Genomic DNA, 16531 nt, shown 5'->3' with positions numbered 1-16531 from the left:
AAATACTTCCTCTTCAGCAGCGAACATCCCACAGTCTTCAGAAACTCACCGACCCACCCTCCTGCACAAGGACCAGCCCTGGGCCAATTTCTCAAATTCCCTAGCTTTTCCCTCTAACCCCCTAACCCATCAGGAGCCTTCAGAATCTACCTGAGTCCCTTATCCTTCCTCCTGCCCCTCGCCTGACCAGCAAAGTGGAACTGGGAAGCCATTGATAGAGAACCTTCCCAGCATCCTAAAGCTAGACAGACAAGTGGGGCAGTGGGCTAACATTGGGTGGGAGAGAAACAGGGGACACCACCTGGAACTGAGGTCGGCATGAAAACTTGGGGACGTCACAGGCCAAAGTGCTCTGGCTTTAACTGTCCTAGAAGCTAGCACGGGCGCTGTGTCCCAGCCCTCATCCTGCAGGAGATAAGTGTAAAGTCCACTCAAGAGAGAAGTGGCTTGCCTGGATCAAACAACGCTGGGGTTCTTACACCCCAGTTTCCTGAGGTGTCCCCAGAGGACATATGATTTGCTTGGACTTCAAAACAACCTTGTCACCTGGGTCAAGCCTGAGAGTCCACTGTTCTCCAAGTCTGAAACAAGAGCGCCCTCTAGTGAAACCTAAAGGGGTTTCCAAGCAGCCTGGAGGTGGGGCTTGTTAGCCTTCCTGTGCCTGGCAGGGACCCCTCAGAAAACATGAGGACACTGGTGAAGCCCTTCTTAGAACAAGGTTTTATATGCATAAAATAAGAGGCAAAGGGTTATAAATGAAGCCAATGACGTTAAAACACGGTTATCAAAATATTGAAACAGATTTGTAATATAGTACGTACGTTTCTTTATTAATGTGTTTAATAATAAGAGCTAGGCAACTACCGTAATTTCAAAGCAGTGATGAGCATAAACAGTATTCTGAGCTGTCTGCCACGACTGTAACGTGATAGGAAGCCATCTGCGATTGCTACTGACAACAAATCCGCAGGTATGGCTCATACCTACATTCATGGGCTGCGTTTCTGCTAGAGGTTAGTGGAAACAAACATGTGATTATTTTTCTCATCCAAGTTAGTGGACCCCTTAATTCCTATTTGTGGACCCCAGGTTAAGAAACCGTGCTTAAATAAAAACCAACCCAAAAAACCCCACAGGGATGGAGAAAAGGGAGTTCCCAGAGTGGGGAGTTGCACCACCAGCCCTGCAGGTCCTCAAGTTGGCTGCCATCCAAGCCATCCCGTTGGAAACCCATGGAAACCCACGATGGCGACCCTAGCAGCAACAAATCCCTCTGTACCTGCCGCCCTTGCACGGAATGGCCCTTCCACCTCCCTCCTCACCCTAAGGAGACCTGGCTCTCCTCTGAGGACACTGCTTCTCCCTCTGGCTGTTCTGAGCAATTCTTTCTCACAGCAAGCTTTTTTTTTGGCGGGGGGCGGGTATGCGGTTGAGTGTTGGGGAGGTCCTCTAAGCTCCCATGATTGCTTCTAGATGTTTTCTCTTTTCTCCGTCTTTCAAGCGTCAGCCTCTCTCCCTCAACATTGTCGCCCGTTGTCCTCCAGGTCACTATCAGATTCATCCCAGTCTTCCTTTTCCACATTAGGCCTTTTGCTGCCAGCATCCTGGGTGATTTCAACATCCCCGTGGGTGCCACTTCCAACACCCTAACCTCATGGTCCGGTGAACCTTGTCGACTCTGCCTGCCGATCTGCACCTCTACTAAACCTCGCTCCCCACAACTGGCTTCGGTCAGCACCGCCAACTGTCCCACCTCACACAGGAGCATCTGACCACAGCTGCCCACACTTTCAGCTTTCACATCCTCATTCCTACCGTGCATGTGCCCGTGGACTTCCTCGTGACCTCCGACCCCTTGGTGCCCCTTTCCTCCCCACAAGGATTTCTTCCCTGGTGGGCATAGGGCACTCTTCATCCCTCCCGCCCCACACTTCTACCTCCCCACTCACTAGCTCATCCCCTAGCTTGCTGACATGAGAAGAAACCACGCAGACCACGTTTCATAGGTTTGTAGGCCGAGTCCTGACACATTAGCAAGAAGAAATCATGCTAACAACAGCAAACTTATGTAGTGCGAACTAAGGGGCAGGCACTCTTAGAAGCGCTTTACATACATTAAGACATTTAATGCGCATTACAACCCTCTGAGGAAGTACAGCCGAACCGGAAACAACACGGGTTTGAACTGTGCAGATCCACTAATACGTGGATTTGTTCAATAAATACGTATATACGCACTGTAAATGTATTTTCTCTTCCCTGATGATTTTCTTAATAACGTTTTCTCTTCTCTAGCTTCCTTTATTGTAAGAATACAGTATATCACATATATAACACATAAAATATGTGTTAATAGACTGTTTATGCTATCGGTAAGGCTTCTGGTCAACGGCAGGCAATTAGCAGTTAAAGTATGGGGGGGAGTCGAAAGTTATATATTTGACTGTGCAGGGCACTGGCACCCCTAACCTCCACCTTGTTCAAGAGTCACCTGTACTATTCTTCTTATTTTATAGATGAGGAGACTGAAGCACAGAGAAGTTAAGGAACTTAGTCAAGGTCACACAGCTACTAAGCGACAGAACCAAGATTTGAAACCACACAGTCTAGCTTCATAATGGGCAGCACGTACTTTTCACCATGCACATCTCAGAAGAACCTGTCTCTCTGGGCACCCAGGCCTGTTCAGTAGACCTTCCTCTCTACCCTAGCTTCTCAGCTCCTTTGACTGGGTGGGAAATGAGTTGAGAGGCCTGCTCTACAGATCTGGCCACCTTAGATTCTTAGGATCCAGAGGAGGAAGCTCACTTAGGTGTCCAGACCAAAGCTGCAAGCTCTAGCCCAGCCCTGCCTACACTGAGGTCCTGGCTGCCTGCTCAGCTAATATGAAAGTGGCACTCTGTTTCTCATTCTTACTGTTCCTTGGGGGACCCACCCTTGGTTGGAAACCCAAAGGCATGGTTACCACAACTCTGTCCCGAACATCCCTTGACTTCTGGGTCTTCAACACCACTGACCTTACTTCCAAAGCCCCAACCTTGAATGGATCCCTCAAGCCAGATGTTCTGCTTCTGCACTCAGGCTGCAGAGACCTCCTGGAGAAAATGGGGTAACCGGACAAACCAGTACTGGAAGAATGCAAGGAAATGTGTTTCAGGAGCGGTCCTCTCAGTGCTAATCACCAACCAGAAGGTTGAAGAAGAGCTGCGCTGTCCAATATAGCAGCAGCTATTTCAACTGCCATTCAAGTTCCTTAAAGTTAAATTCGAAATTCCCCAGTCCTAGTGCTTCGACCGCACGAGCCACATTTCATCTGCTCAGGAGCCACCTGGAGCTCATGGCTGCCATGATGAACAGAGCAGATATAGAATACCTCTGGCATCACAGAGCATTCCACTGGACAGCACTGGGAACAGTCTAGACTTATCTCCTTCTCTCATTTCCCACAGCACTCACTCCTCTTGTCATTACCCTTCTCAGTCTACCATCAAGCCCTTTCATCCTCAGCGGTTGTCATCACCTGAGTCATTCACTCCCCTTTCTCCCAGTGCCTTCAATGTGCCCTCTCATGACCGGCTTTCATCTTAGCACCTGAATGTGCCCAAGCCATGGGCAGAGAGGGAGGGGGAAGAGGGGAAAGCAGGGGGGATAAACCCCTCCCTTGACTCTGCAAAGCCCTTCACCCCTCCTTCCTTAATGTCCTTAAGTGCTTCTGTCCCATCCTCACATCGCCAACGACCTCACTTTCCTGGAGCCCTCTGAAACAATGTGGCACTCTGGATCACTAGTCCTTTGATGACAATTGCTAGTGCCTTCGCTTCCAGAACAACCAGCCACTCCTCTGTTGCTCTGACCATTCCTACAATTTCCTTACCTTCTTCTTCCTGTCTATTATTTACAGGTTCATGTCCCACAAGGCCTTTTTCAAAGTTCTATCTCCTCCCCACCTACACAGTTACCCTGGATCATCTCATCATTCCCATGTTTATATCCATCACCTTTATACCGAAGCTATCAAAGACAGCCTCTAGCCCAGACTCCCCTGAACAGCTCCAGAATATTCCATTCAATGGCCTCCTGGACATCTCAACCTGGAGAGCCTAGAATTGCCTTAAACTCAAGTAAAATCGCCTTCCTCCTTAAAATATGCTCCTTCCTTCTGTGCTCCCTATGCATTAGGCGCAGCCAATCCCCCCGCCCATGGCTACCCAGACCAAAATCCTGTGACCTCAGAAGACTTCATCCTCTCTCTTGCTCCTATAGCATCTTAATTATAATAAACACTATTATTAATTTAAGGATTTATTATTAATTTAAATTACAATAAAATATGATTTTAATTCTACTGGCTTCGCCAAAAAGTTCGTTCGGGTTTTCCCCTAAGATGTTACGGAAAAACCCGAACGAAACCTGAACACACCTTTTGGCCAACCCAATACAGCTTCATCTCCTGAAAAGATGAAAAGACGAGACTGCCACCTAGTGGCGAAGCACAGATAAACAATTGGATATGGAATATAAAAAGTATAAGGAACTTCCAGGAAAATGTGCCTTAGGCTGCCTAGGAAAGTCAGACACAGATCCAGAGAGGAGGTAGCACCTTTGAGCTAACTTGTAGAGGAGGATGCTGAGTTTGCCAGGTCCAAAATAGAGAAGCTGGTTTGTGTATTGGGCAGGGGACAGGGGGCGCAGGTATGACTTTGAAGGGAAAAGTAACGGGAGTGGAACTCTTAAGTGATGGGAAATTGGGTCCAAGAGAAAGGCAAGGGTCAGATTGTGAACAGTCTTGAATGCCACGTAAAGGAGTTTGGTCTTCATCCTGTATGGGAATTTTAAGCAGCGGAGTGAATTCTGATCAGTTTGCTTTCTTTAGAAAGGTATTTTGGAGACTGGATGCAGGAGAGACTGCGTGGGAGGTAGGGGCAATCAGGGGGCAGGGAGAGGAGAGAAGAATCAAAGTACTAGTCCCAGCAATGGACGCTGAGAGCCTGGCCTAGGACAGGGGGTTGGGGGCCAAACTGGCAAGCATTTTGAGAATCTGGGTCCTCAGAACTTCTGAGCCGATTGGTATAGGGGATGAGGCAGAGGAGGGGGTCCGGGAAGCTGCCTTGGATTTTGGCACTGGATGGCTGGTAGAACCACTAAGATAAGAAACAGAGGAAGAGAAGAACTGCAGGTTGGAGGGAGGAGCATGGAATTGAGGAAGCTGATTGCAGATGTTTAATCTAAAGTACCTGTGGCGTTTCTCGGGCCCGCATCTATAGATGGGGAATGCCAGGATCTCTGGGGCAGGCAGGAGGACAGAGGAGCCGGAGGAGAAACAGCCGGAGAAGGAGGAGAACCTGGAGACAGGGGTGTCGTGGGGCTCAAAGGAGAAACGGGCATCTAAGAGGAGGGGTGTCAGCAGTGTTAAATCCACTGACAAACATGCACTTCGTATCTGCAAGCCTGTGGCTTTAGAAGTCGGCAAGGTACAACCCTGACCCCAAGAGCCCACAGTCTAGTTGGAAGACAGAGGCGAAATTAACGAGAGGCAGTATAAGCGGTTAATAATAAGAACAATACACAGCACTTACCATGTGTCAGGCACTGTTCTATATACTCTACATATATGAGCTCTCTGACCCCTCACAACACAACTACTAATCCTCATTTTACAAATGAGAAAACAGACACAGAAAGATGAAGGCACTAGCCCAAGTGCCAGAACCAGGATTCGAACCCACAGTCTGTCATATCCAGCAACTACATGCAGTGTGGTCATGACGCCTGCCTGCCTGGTTTCAAATGCCAGTTTAAACTCTAGTGCAGGGGTGTCTAACCCTTGGGTACCTTGGAACCCTTGGGCTGTTTGGGGCCCTCTCTCAGAATAAAGCTTTTAAAATATAAATATCTAAAATACATTACATATTAAATATATTATATTTATATATTAAGTATATTTTAAATATAAATATCTAAAATAAAAGATACAGGGTTATAAAAGAAAAAATACTATCAAAATACAGTTAGCAAAATACTTTTTTTTTTTTTTTTTTTTTTTTTAATGGTACGCGGGCCTCTCACTGTTGTGGCCTCTCCCGTTGCGGAGCACAGGCTCCGGATGCACAGGCTCAGCGGCCATGGCTTACGGGCACAGCCGCTCCGGCATGTGGGATCTTCCCGGACCGGGGCACGAACCCGTGTCCCCTGCATCGGCAGGCGGACTCTCAACCACTGCGCCACCAGGGAAGCCCCAGCAAAATACTTTTAAATAATAAATGTCTTTAAATATTGAGGTGATGATGAAGTGAAAATGATTTTTCAAGATTATCTGGAAAAAACAAACAAACAAACAAAAACTCGGGGCTTCCCTGGTGGCGCAGTGTTTGAGAGTCCGCCTGCCGATGCAGGGGACGCGGGTTCGTGCCCCAGTCCGGGAAGATCCCACATGCCGTGGAGCGGCTGGGCCCGTGAGCCATGGCTGCTGAGCCTGCGCGTCTGGAGCCTGTGCTCTGCAACCGGAGAGGCCACAACAGTGAGAGGCCCGCGTACCGCAAAAAAGAAAAAAAACAGATTATCTGTAGCGGCTGTAATCAGTAGAAAATATCTGTGATTTATATTAACGACAACATGCCACGTACTGCAAATGCAACTGTGTGTTGCTGTCTGCGATTCAGAACTGAAGGAAATGCTGTATTTCAGTTGGAGTTAATGCAAATGAAAACGTGATTTTTTTTTCCCCACATCCAACGTCATGGGCCCCGTAGGTCTAGTGAACTTTGTGCGGATTCAGTGAGCTCAAGATCATCTTGTAAAACTCTTACCCAGTGCACAGTTCATGGAAAGTGCACAATAAACGTTAGCTTGTAAGATGTATAACAGGATATGTGCAATGCGTAGTGTGTGGATATACAGTCATTCATTCATCCCTGAGATATCGAGAACGAAAGAAAAATTCCTGTCCTTAGAGTGACGGGCATGTAAACAGACACCTGCACTGCAGTGTGACAAGTTCAGCCACAGAATAAGAGGGCTGCCTGGAGAAGGTGACTGCGGAGGTGAGTTTTGAAGAAGGCATGCTTTCCTGGCCAACAAGCTAGACATGGGTATTCCTGCCAGAAGTCATGGCATTTTCAAGGGCACAGAGCCATGAAAGTTGCACAGTAAACTCAGGGGACCCTAAGGATTTGGGTATCACCAGAGTGCAGAGAACAAGGAAAGGAGGAACACGAAGGGAAAGGGGCAGGGCCAGGGCACACAGGGTCTTTTGTGCCCCTGGGAGGACGCACAGTGCTCTGGGACAAGGGGGAATCACTGAAGGTTTCCAAACAGGGAAGTGCTATGAGCCAATGTGGGCTTTAGAAACAGCTTTGGGAGTTGCCAGGGCTAAAGGGCTGTTAGGAGGAGTGGGGGAGGCTGGGGGCAGGGAGATCACACAGAGCCAACTGCCATGGTGGCTCAGCCCAAGGTTGTGGCCCTAGAGACGGCAAGAAGGGGATGGCCGTGAGAGCCATCTAGGAGGTAAAAGTAGGAGAACATGGTGACCTCCGTCCACAGCACCGGCACGATCTTTTCCACAAGCAGATCTGATCAGGCCGGACTATTTGATAAACAGTGTTGGGACAAATGAGAGACCATCTGGAAATAAAGCTGGTCCCTTTAATACCAGGACAAATTCCAAGTGGATAAAAGACTTAAAGGTAAAAAAAAATAATAAAAAATAAATAAATGGAACTACTAACATAGCAGAAGAAAATATGGGATATATATTTTTTATGACGTTGGAGTAGGGAAGGGCCTTCTACCCATGACTCAAAATTCAGATGCCGTAAAATAATTGATACATTACATGGAAATGTAAACATCCTACCTGGCAAAAATAAACCATGAGCAAAGTTACAAAACAAATGACAAAAGTGGGGAAGATATCTGCAGGTCGTATCCCAAAGGGCCAACTTCTCTTTATAAAGAGCTCCCAGGATTTAATTTTGTAAAAAACAAAAGCAACAATGAGAAGAATGAGCACATGAGAGGAACACAGAATTCAAGGACAAGGAAATCAAACGCCAATTGAAACATGTAAAAAGAGGCTCAGCCTCACTCAAAGTAAGAGAAATTCAAATTAAAACTAGATCAATAAACCATCAGTTTTACCCATCAGATGGGCAAAAAGTGGAAAGGTTGGAAATAAGCCAAAAGCCTCTTTTGGTGAGGCTGTGTGGAAACAGACACTCTTCCACATTGCTAAGGAGCATTTAAATTGGTATAATGTTTCTGGGTTTGGAAATATCCGTCAAATTTACAAATGCATATACTCTTTGATTCAGCAATTCCACTTAGGGGGATGTATCTTTTAGACACACTTGCACACCTGCAAAATGGCATAGGTTCAAGGTCGTTCAGTGCAGTGTTATTTATATTAGTGAGAGGTTGGAAACAACCTAAATGTCTATCAAGAGGAGATGGGATAAATAAATTACAGTAGAGTGTTGTAGCCTTGTGTTGTGTCTAAAAGCCGCACCGCCAAGTTCAAATCCCGGTTCGGCTACTTACTATCTGAGCATGTTTCCTCATCTGTAAAACGGAGATGACATAACACCTACCTGAGAGGATTGTGGTGGGGATTCAATGAGTTAATGTATGGGAAGAGCTTGAAACAATGGTACATCACAGTGCTACATAAAGTGTTGCCATTTTTATTACCCTGTATTTTATCATCCACCCAACAGAACGCATGCTGCTGTGAATGAGAAAGCTTCCTATGGGCTTACTTGGAAAGCTCTTTAAGACACAGTGCTAAGCAAAATAGTAACAGCAACAAAACAGTTGTGTGGTATGCTATTTGGGGATGTGTGTGTTAAGAAGAAAATAAAATATTTTAAAAACTTACTTATATATACAAAAAAAGAGAAATTCTGGGAGGATATGCCAAAAACAACAATGGTGGTAACCTGTGGACTTGTTGCTGTGAATGCGGGAAGGGGTGGGAAGGTGTTTTTTCACAGAATGGCTTTCTGTATCTTGGATACAGAGCTATATCAATGAATTACACAAGAAAAGAATCAATAGGAAAAACAAGCTGATGCTATGCCCCTTCTTAAAACTTTCACTGGCTTTCTACAGCTCTTAGAATAAAGGCCAAACCCCTGACCACAAAGCCCTCCATATCTGCCCCTCAGGCCCAGGGTCATCTGCCCTCCCTCCAGTTCTCCCTCCTGCTGAGGTGCTGGCATATCTGCCATTTTGTCCAGTTACAAGGGTTCACCTCCCTTAATCCTACACTTACCTAGTAAACTCCTACTCATCCTTGAGATCTCTGTTGAAATGTCACTTCCTCAGGGAACTCTCCCCAGAACTTCCATACTAAGTCAGCTTGTTTTGTTCTAGGCTCTCATAAAAGCACGTTCCTTTCCTTCAGAGTACTTAGCTCAGTTCTAACTATATGTCCATTTGTGTGATTACTGAATTCACATCTGGCTCCCCCCACTACATTACGAATTCTATGAGGGAAGGAGTGGGGTCTGATTTTCGCTCATCAGGGCCCCCCCAGTGGCCAGCGCAGAGGCTGGCAGAAAAAGGGCACGTGTAAATATGTTGCTATGGTTTGAATGTTTGTGTCCCCCAAAATTCATGTGGTAAAATTCTAACCCCCAATGTGAACGTATTAGGAGGTGGGGCCTTTGGGAGGTGCTTAGGCCATGAGGGTGAAGCCCTCATGAATGGGATTAGTGCCCTTATAAAAGACACTCTAGGGGGATCCCTAATCCCGTCCACCATGTGAGGGCACAGTGAGAAGGGGCCAGCTAGGAACCAGGAAGAGGGGCCTCACAAGAAGGTGACCATGCTGGTGACTTGATCTCAGAATTCCCAGCCTCCAGAACTATGAGCAATAAATTTCTGTTGTTTAAAAGCTACCCAGTCAGTAGTATCTGGCTATGACAGCCCAAACGGATGAAGACGTATGTGTTAGATGAATGGATGAAATAGATGCGAGGGTAGGGATGATTCCCAGGTTCTGCCTGGGGTGACTGGTGGTGCTACCTGTCAAAAGCCGCAGGAAGAGAAGCAGAGCTGATGGGGAAGATAATAAGTGCGCACAGACAAGATGAGCTTATGATATCTTGACTATCTTGATATGATATCTTGAGTATCAAGCATATCTTGAGTATGCTTGACATGTTCAGGTGGAGATGCTTGAGTTAACAACATGAAAAGGAATCTCCTAAGATTCCAGGCTGCAGAGGGCAATGGGGTGGCCATCGCTGCACAGACTGGTGGCTAAATTGTGTAAGCACATGAGACCATGCCGGGAGTAGCAGAGCGAGAGGTGAGGCCAGAACAGAACTCTGGGGGAAATCAACAACTTGGAGGACAGAGGAAAGAGAACTCCTGCAGGAGACTTGGGAAGGCATGGTCAGTGAGGTGGGCAAGCGGGAGCGGGGGCAGGGGGGGATGTTGGAAGCCCTGAGAGTAGAACATTCCAAAAAGGAGTGTTCAACAACATCCAACGTAGCAAAGAGTGCGGGCAGGATGAAGCCTGAGAGACGGCCATTAGACTTGGTCACACAGTTGTTGGTAATCTTTAGAAGTGCTGTTTCCACGAAGAGGTGGGCAGTGTGGGTAGACATCAGATGGCAACATTCTGATGAATGAAACGTAACTAAAAAGAGGGCTCATCAGATGCAGACAAGAGTCATTCAAAGTTACGTCCTATAAAGTGAGAGAGTGGCATGGACATATATACACTACCAAACGTAAAACCGATAGCTAGTGGGAAGCAGCCGCATAGCACAGGGAGATCAGCTCGGTGCTCTCTGACCACCTAGAGGGGTGGGATAGGGAGGGTGGGAGGGAGGGAGATGCAAGAGGGAAGAGATATGGGAACATATGTATAACTGACTCACTTTGTTATACGGCAGAAACTAACACACCATTGTAAAGCAATTATACTCCAATAAAGATGTTCCAAAAAAAAAGTTATGTCCTATTCATGAGGTGATTTCAGGTAGTAAACATTTTGTTTTTAATTTAAAAGTTATATATTTAAGGTGTATTAAAATAGATAACCAGTGTACTGAATCCAGGATTTCACAGAGAGTATAAGGCTTCTCTTAAAAACAAATATATCTTAGGAAAAAAAAAATCAACAGATCAAATATTACATATATAATATAATACAGGTGATTATAATGAATAAGGCAAAACTTATTATGTCCAAAGAACTGAAATTCAGGAAATATTGTTTGGACTTTTTTTTTTTTTTTTTTTTGCGGTACGCGGGCCTCTCACTGTCGTGGCCTCTCCCATTGCGGAGCACAGGCTCCGGACGCGCAGGCTCAGCGGCCATGGCTCACGGGCCCAGCCGCTCCGCGGCATGTGGGATCTTCCCGGACCGGGGCACGAACCCGCGTCCCCTGCCTCGGCAGGCGGACTCTCAACCACTGCGCCACCAGGGAAGCCCTGAACTATTTTTTAAAGATGCTTAGCTGACAGGGAGGATGAAAGATGGAGTTGTGTGGAGTTAAAGTTTTTTAGAATAGGGAAGACTGAAAAGCCAGTAGTGAAGCATTGAAAATCCAGATAAACAAGGGACTTACTGATGGGATGAGGTTCCAGAGGAGGTGGAAGGGATGCGAGGCAACCACACCGGGGTGTGGGACCAGCCATGTGCTGGAGGAACACCACTCCCTCCAAGACGGGAGGGAGGAACCTAAGGATGGGCGTGGTTAAAGAAACTTATCAAGTGGAGAGAGGTCGCTGCGGGAAAATTCACACCAGCAAGTCTGTATTTCCCCAGTCATTTATTGGGAGAACATCTACTGAAAGCGGAGAGGACTGGAAGTTTGAATAGACTGGACAGGAAGTTTGGGGAGGGCGGTAAAGCTTTGGCATATGACTTCTGAGGGCAGCGTGTGCAGGAGCCAGTGAAAGACAGAAAATAAGCGAGCGATGCTGTTGAGAGCACAATTGTAACAGAGACCATGGGATTTCTGTGGCCCAAATCTGAGTGATCGGAGAGATTTTCTCAGTAGACTAAGACTGGACACTGGGATTAGACACTAATCCCAGTGGATGGGACAAGGGAGTGAGACAGTCTCAGGAGCTGGTGAAGGGAAAGTTCCAGTAATTGGTCATAGTGGCACAAGCTGACCGGGGAAAAGGGGAGGTTGAAAGGAGTAGATATTTGGGTCAAAGAAAAGGACATCAAGGCTTATGATCTCAGATAGAAGAGTTTTAGTGGAAAGCAAGGGCCAGGTGGCTAGAGGGGATGCAGAAGTCGCTGCAATTAAGAAGCCCAAACCTTGAGAAGCTGGGGGTGGGATGAGTGCCCCTCACCGGAAGGCTCTCAGGATGCTGGCTAGCTTGTAATGAAAACAGTGAGAGCGCCATGGGCCAAAGGCATGGCGGAATGTGGGAGAAGTGACCAAGAGGTTTAGGTGGTGGTGGTGGTGAAAAAGAGAGATGGTAGAGGAGAAAGCACTGTCAGAGAAGGCAGAGGCGAAACAGGGGTCTGGAAGAGACAGTGGAGAGCCGGGCGGCACAAAGGGCCCAGCGGAGAGAACAGCCTCCGGTAAAGGGAGTTTCAGGCAAGAGCTGGGAGGACTTTGTGTTCTGTGAAGAGCTGAGGGTAAGGGTGGAGTTGCACACGGCCAAAGTCAGAGTTGGGAGGAAAGGAAAGAGAAGTAAAGAGCCCGGCTGGAGGAAGAAAAGAGCGTGTGGACAGGGGAGGTCACGTTTACTGTGGTGGTGCCGAAGGGCTGCAGAAACGAGGGGGGAATGAGATTCCCACTTAGCACCCCCTAGACACCCCCAAACCACAGGAGAAGCAGTACCTTGCCTTTCAGGGAAACAGGGTTCCCGGGCATGGGAGGTACGTAAAGGAGAGCTGTCTGGCCTTGGGTAAAAACTCCTGAGCCAGCTATCTCTGGAAAATTACAAGACTTTTATTAGGGAAGAGAAGCCCCAAACTCTCAGCTTTTTGGTTTTCAGGGAATACTCTTCCCACTGTTCACTCCAGATCCACGCCCCCTCTGCAAGGCCTACATCCAAGGCTCACGTGAAGGTAAAACCAACCTCAGGAAATCCAGATTTTTTATTTCCTCTATATGCTCATAATTTCCCCCAAGTGAACAGCAGATGACAGCAAAGAGCCAGAAAGGAAGCCAAGAGCACACAAGAGCCCAGAAATGGTAAAGCAGGGAAGGCGAACAAGGCTTCGGAAATCCTATCACGCTCTCACAGTTGCACTTGTCACGCTGTATTACACCTGTCTGTCTTCTCTCTCAGACAGGGACTTCCTGTGGAAGGACTGGGCCTTTCTGGTTCGTCTCTGATTCCCTAGCGCAAACGCTCTGCACATAGTAGGTGTTGAACAAATCCCGGCACACCTCGGAGTTGCTGCGGGTTTGGTTGCAGACCACGGCCATAAAGCGAATAGCGCAATAGTGAGCCGCGTGATTCTTTTGGTTTCCCAGCACATATCAAAGTTACGTTTACGTTATACTGTATTCTGTTAAGTGTGCAATAGCATCATGGCTAAAAAAACAAAGTACATACCTTCATTAGAAAATACTTTATTGCTAAAAAATGCTAACCATCCTCTGACAATGCAAGGTTGCCACAAACCTTTAATTTGTAAAAAAAAAACAAAACACGATAAAGCCAAGTGCAATAAAATGAGGTACGCCTGTCTGTGTTGAGTGACTGGCTGAAGCAGGGCAGGCTGAAGGGCTGATTCCCAGCCTGATGTGGTCAGGAGACACACATCTGTCTTTTAGGACAACACGGTATATGACAGAATCAAGGCCAGGCTTTGAATTCAAGCTGCAGGGCAAGGTACCTAAGCTTCCTGAGCCTTGATTTTTTTTTTCTCCCCTCTGTAGAAGGAGGATTTTTTCACCAGGTTAGCTGTGATGGGGACATACGCAAAACATGCCTAGCACAGTATCCTGCACAGAAAACGCTCAATGAAAAGTAGGCATTGATAGTTACACTGTGGTTGCCATTACTGTTCCTATTATTACAGCCTCTTTTCAAAGCCAGGGACCAGAGGAGAGGGGAAGGCTCACTCACAGTAAACAAATAAGTAAACTGGAACTAAGACTTTGGAATCCCTACTTCCTTAGCTCGGTTCCCCCAAACAGTGCAGCAACAGATTCAAAAGAAGGCTGCAGTGGGATCAGCCACTTCTAGAAAGTGTAGCTTCCCAGGTGGTGGGATTTTTGGAAGAGGCGGGGCGCGTAGAGGCTACTGGGTATTTTCCGTGTCAGACCACTCTGGCTCGGCCAACTGACAGACTTTTATGCCACCTCAGAGCACAAATAGGTTTAACTAATAGCCATGCGCATTTGGCCAGAACTTGCATCCCACACCTCAGAAACCAGGAACCATGAGTGGAGGGGCTCTGGAGCCCTGGGACAGCTTCCTGCCTGGTTCCCTTCCGAATGAGTGTATCTCTGAGACTTAACATATTATTAGGAAGCTATTTCCTGTGCCACAGGGGACAGACCTGAGAAATGGCACAAGTCACCTAGATATTGGAACGTCAGACATCTCTAAAAGCTCAGTGGGGACAAAGAGTGTGTTTAGTGCAAATTAAAAGGAAGTGCTCTTTGACAGTGTGAGACCCCAAGTGGCTATACAGGGTAAAGACAGCCTCAAAGAATATTTAGAGACAGGTCCTAAGAAGAGTCCTAACTGACAGAAACCAGGGACCCTTGACTGTAAGTAGACTCCAAGGAGAGCAACAGTTCCCATCCTCCAGCATGTCCCCCGGTTGACTGGTCCTTGAGGCTCCCTCGTGCCAGGAGTTCTTAAGATTTGCTAGAATTCCTGAGTTAGAGGAAGCACGACTTCCAAACGATCTCCCAGTGGGTTTTAGGGTCCATGTGGCTTCACGTGATAGAAATGAAACCCTTGCTGCCTGGGGTGAGGTTGGTCTCCCAGAAAAGTCCCAGCAACCAAGATAGAGAGGCTGGTGGCTATGACTAGAAGAGGATGATTTCCAGGTACAGGGCCTTCCGGGAAGGTCAGAACATCGACAAGGGGGCTCTCACAGCCAGTCTCCCCTTCTCGTTTGTCTACTACACAGTAGAGGGAGGGGATCATTTAAGGGTCATTGTGAGGTCACAAAGAGATCAACTTCCTGACCAGGTTGGCGGTCTCTCCCCTGATGATCAAATGAAGATTTTCGATGCTTTGTTTTACATGAAGGTCACTGCTCTTTCACCTGCCTCTTCCCTCAATCCCATAATCCCAGTTTCTGGACTTCTTGCCCGTTTCAATACCTTTTTTAGTTCTGAGGATGGGTATAACGAACAAAAGCACAAGGCCCTTCTCTTCTTGTACCCTATGCTGCACACTGAGGCCGGGAGAAGGCACAAGCAGAAGCGAGTGACGGAGTGCGTGAGGCTCCGTGAAAACCCAACGTCACAGAGCCTGAGGCCTCGGCCCTAGGACAGGCCGCCAGTGGCACCGAGCTCACCCACACAAAGGATGGTTCTGGAAAGCCACCAGGCTCTTTGCGGGCCTCATCTGTGCCCGTTGTTTTCCCACTGCCTGGTGTCTGCACAGACCCAGCCAGGCAGCACCTCAAGATTCTGATAGGCACCCAAGAGGTTGTGAGGGCCCCAAACAGAAGGGTGAGGCTACGTGTCGGGATGGCACAGGGGTGGGGCCTGCTGGCCTTACCTCCTTTCCAGAGCAGGTAGATGGGTACCACGTAGAGCATAACATGCTGAATGTAGTAAATCTCCAATTCAAAGGGGAGCTGTAAGGACAGGAGAGAGAGAAGTGTTTCAGAGCAGGAAGCACTCATTCCAACAGATTCTGAAGCTGAACGCCCTCGCTCCCAAGGACCCACATCTTAGCAACCCCATGCACTTCAACCAGTTCAACTCCCTTTGCAGTTAGAGAAAAAAGAATGAAATGAATATACCTATGACCTACGCTGGCATCTTCCAAAGTGTATTTTGCAGAGATGGTACTTGAAAACTGCTCCACTGAGAAAGTTTGGCGAAAAATTTAAGAAATGTTACCTACAATCTATCCCCTTGGAGATTCACCATGTATATTAGTGGTAGATTAAGGACCTGTGGGGTCTGTGCAAAGAAGAAGACTGCTTGGGCTTCCCTGGTGGCGCAGTGGTTGAGAGTCCGCCTGCCGATGCAGGGGACACGGGCTCGTGCCCCAGTCCGGGAAGATCCCACATGCCGCGCAGCGGCTGGGCCCGTGAGCCATGGCCGCTGGGCCTGCGCGTCCGGAGCCTGTGCCCCGCAACAGGAGAGGCCACAACAGTGAGCGGCCCGCGTACCACAAAAAAAAAAAAAAAAAAAAAAAGAAGGCTGCTTAACACTGTTTATCCGGTGTGGCCCAAAACTTATTTAGCCAGTGCCTTTGTAAAACAAAATAGCACTTAGTGTTCTGCAGAAATATACTTGAAGAAACACAGGCTTGCGTCACTTCCTGCTCCTGGTGAGTAGCTGATGGACTACTTAAAAGCTTATTTCTCATTTGACATGAAGAACATATGGGGCAGGATTTATTATTC

At 47.5% G+C, this 16531-nt stretch overlaps 1 protein-coding gene across 16 annotated transcripts in view; it reads right to left on the bottom strand.

The window, feature by feature from the left end:
- TMEM164 (transmembrane protein 164) overlaps positions 1-16531 on the bottom strand; it is a 177843-nt gene that overhangs the window by 34948 nt on the left and 126364 nt on the right. For 14 of the 16 annotated variants that reach the window (XR_003429311.1, XR_003429310.1, XR_003429308.1 and 11 more), the window contains one exon: positions 15673-15751. The exons of 1 other annotated variant lie outside the window; for it this stretch is intronic. Coding sequence is in view for 11 of the 15 variants with exons in the window: in XM_027089526.1 (XP_026945327.1) it covers positions 15673-15751 (79 nt within the window). In the remaining 4 variants the exon portion in view is untranslated. Of the gene's footprint in view, positions 1-3017; positions 3129-15672; positions 15752-16531 lie in introns of all 16 variants that reach the window. One more of the 16 variants, XM_027089513.1, reaches the window with a different exon arrangement.

This window comes from Aethalodelphis obliquidens, unplaced genomic scaffold (genome assembly GCF_003676395.1).
Source record: "Aethalodelphis obliquidens isolate GAN/ISIS:26980383/991018 unplaced genomic scaffold, ASM367639v1 scaffold66, whole genome shotgun sequence".
In the NCBI taxonomy this organism is placed as follows: Eukaryota; Metazoa; Chordata; class Mammalia; order Artiodactyla; family Delphinidae; genus Aethalodelphis; species Aethalodelphis obliquidens.
This window is presented reverse-complemented; position numbering and strand designations above follow the sequence as displayed.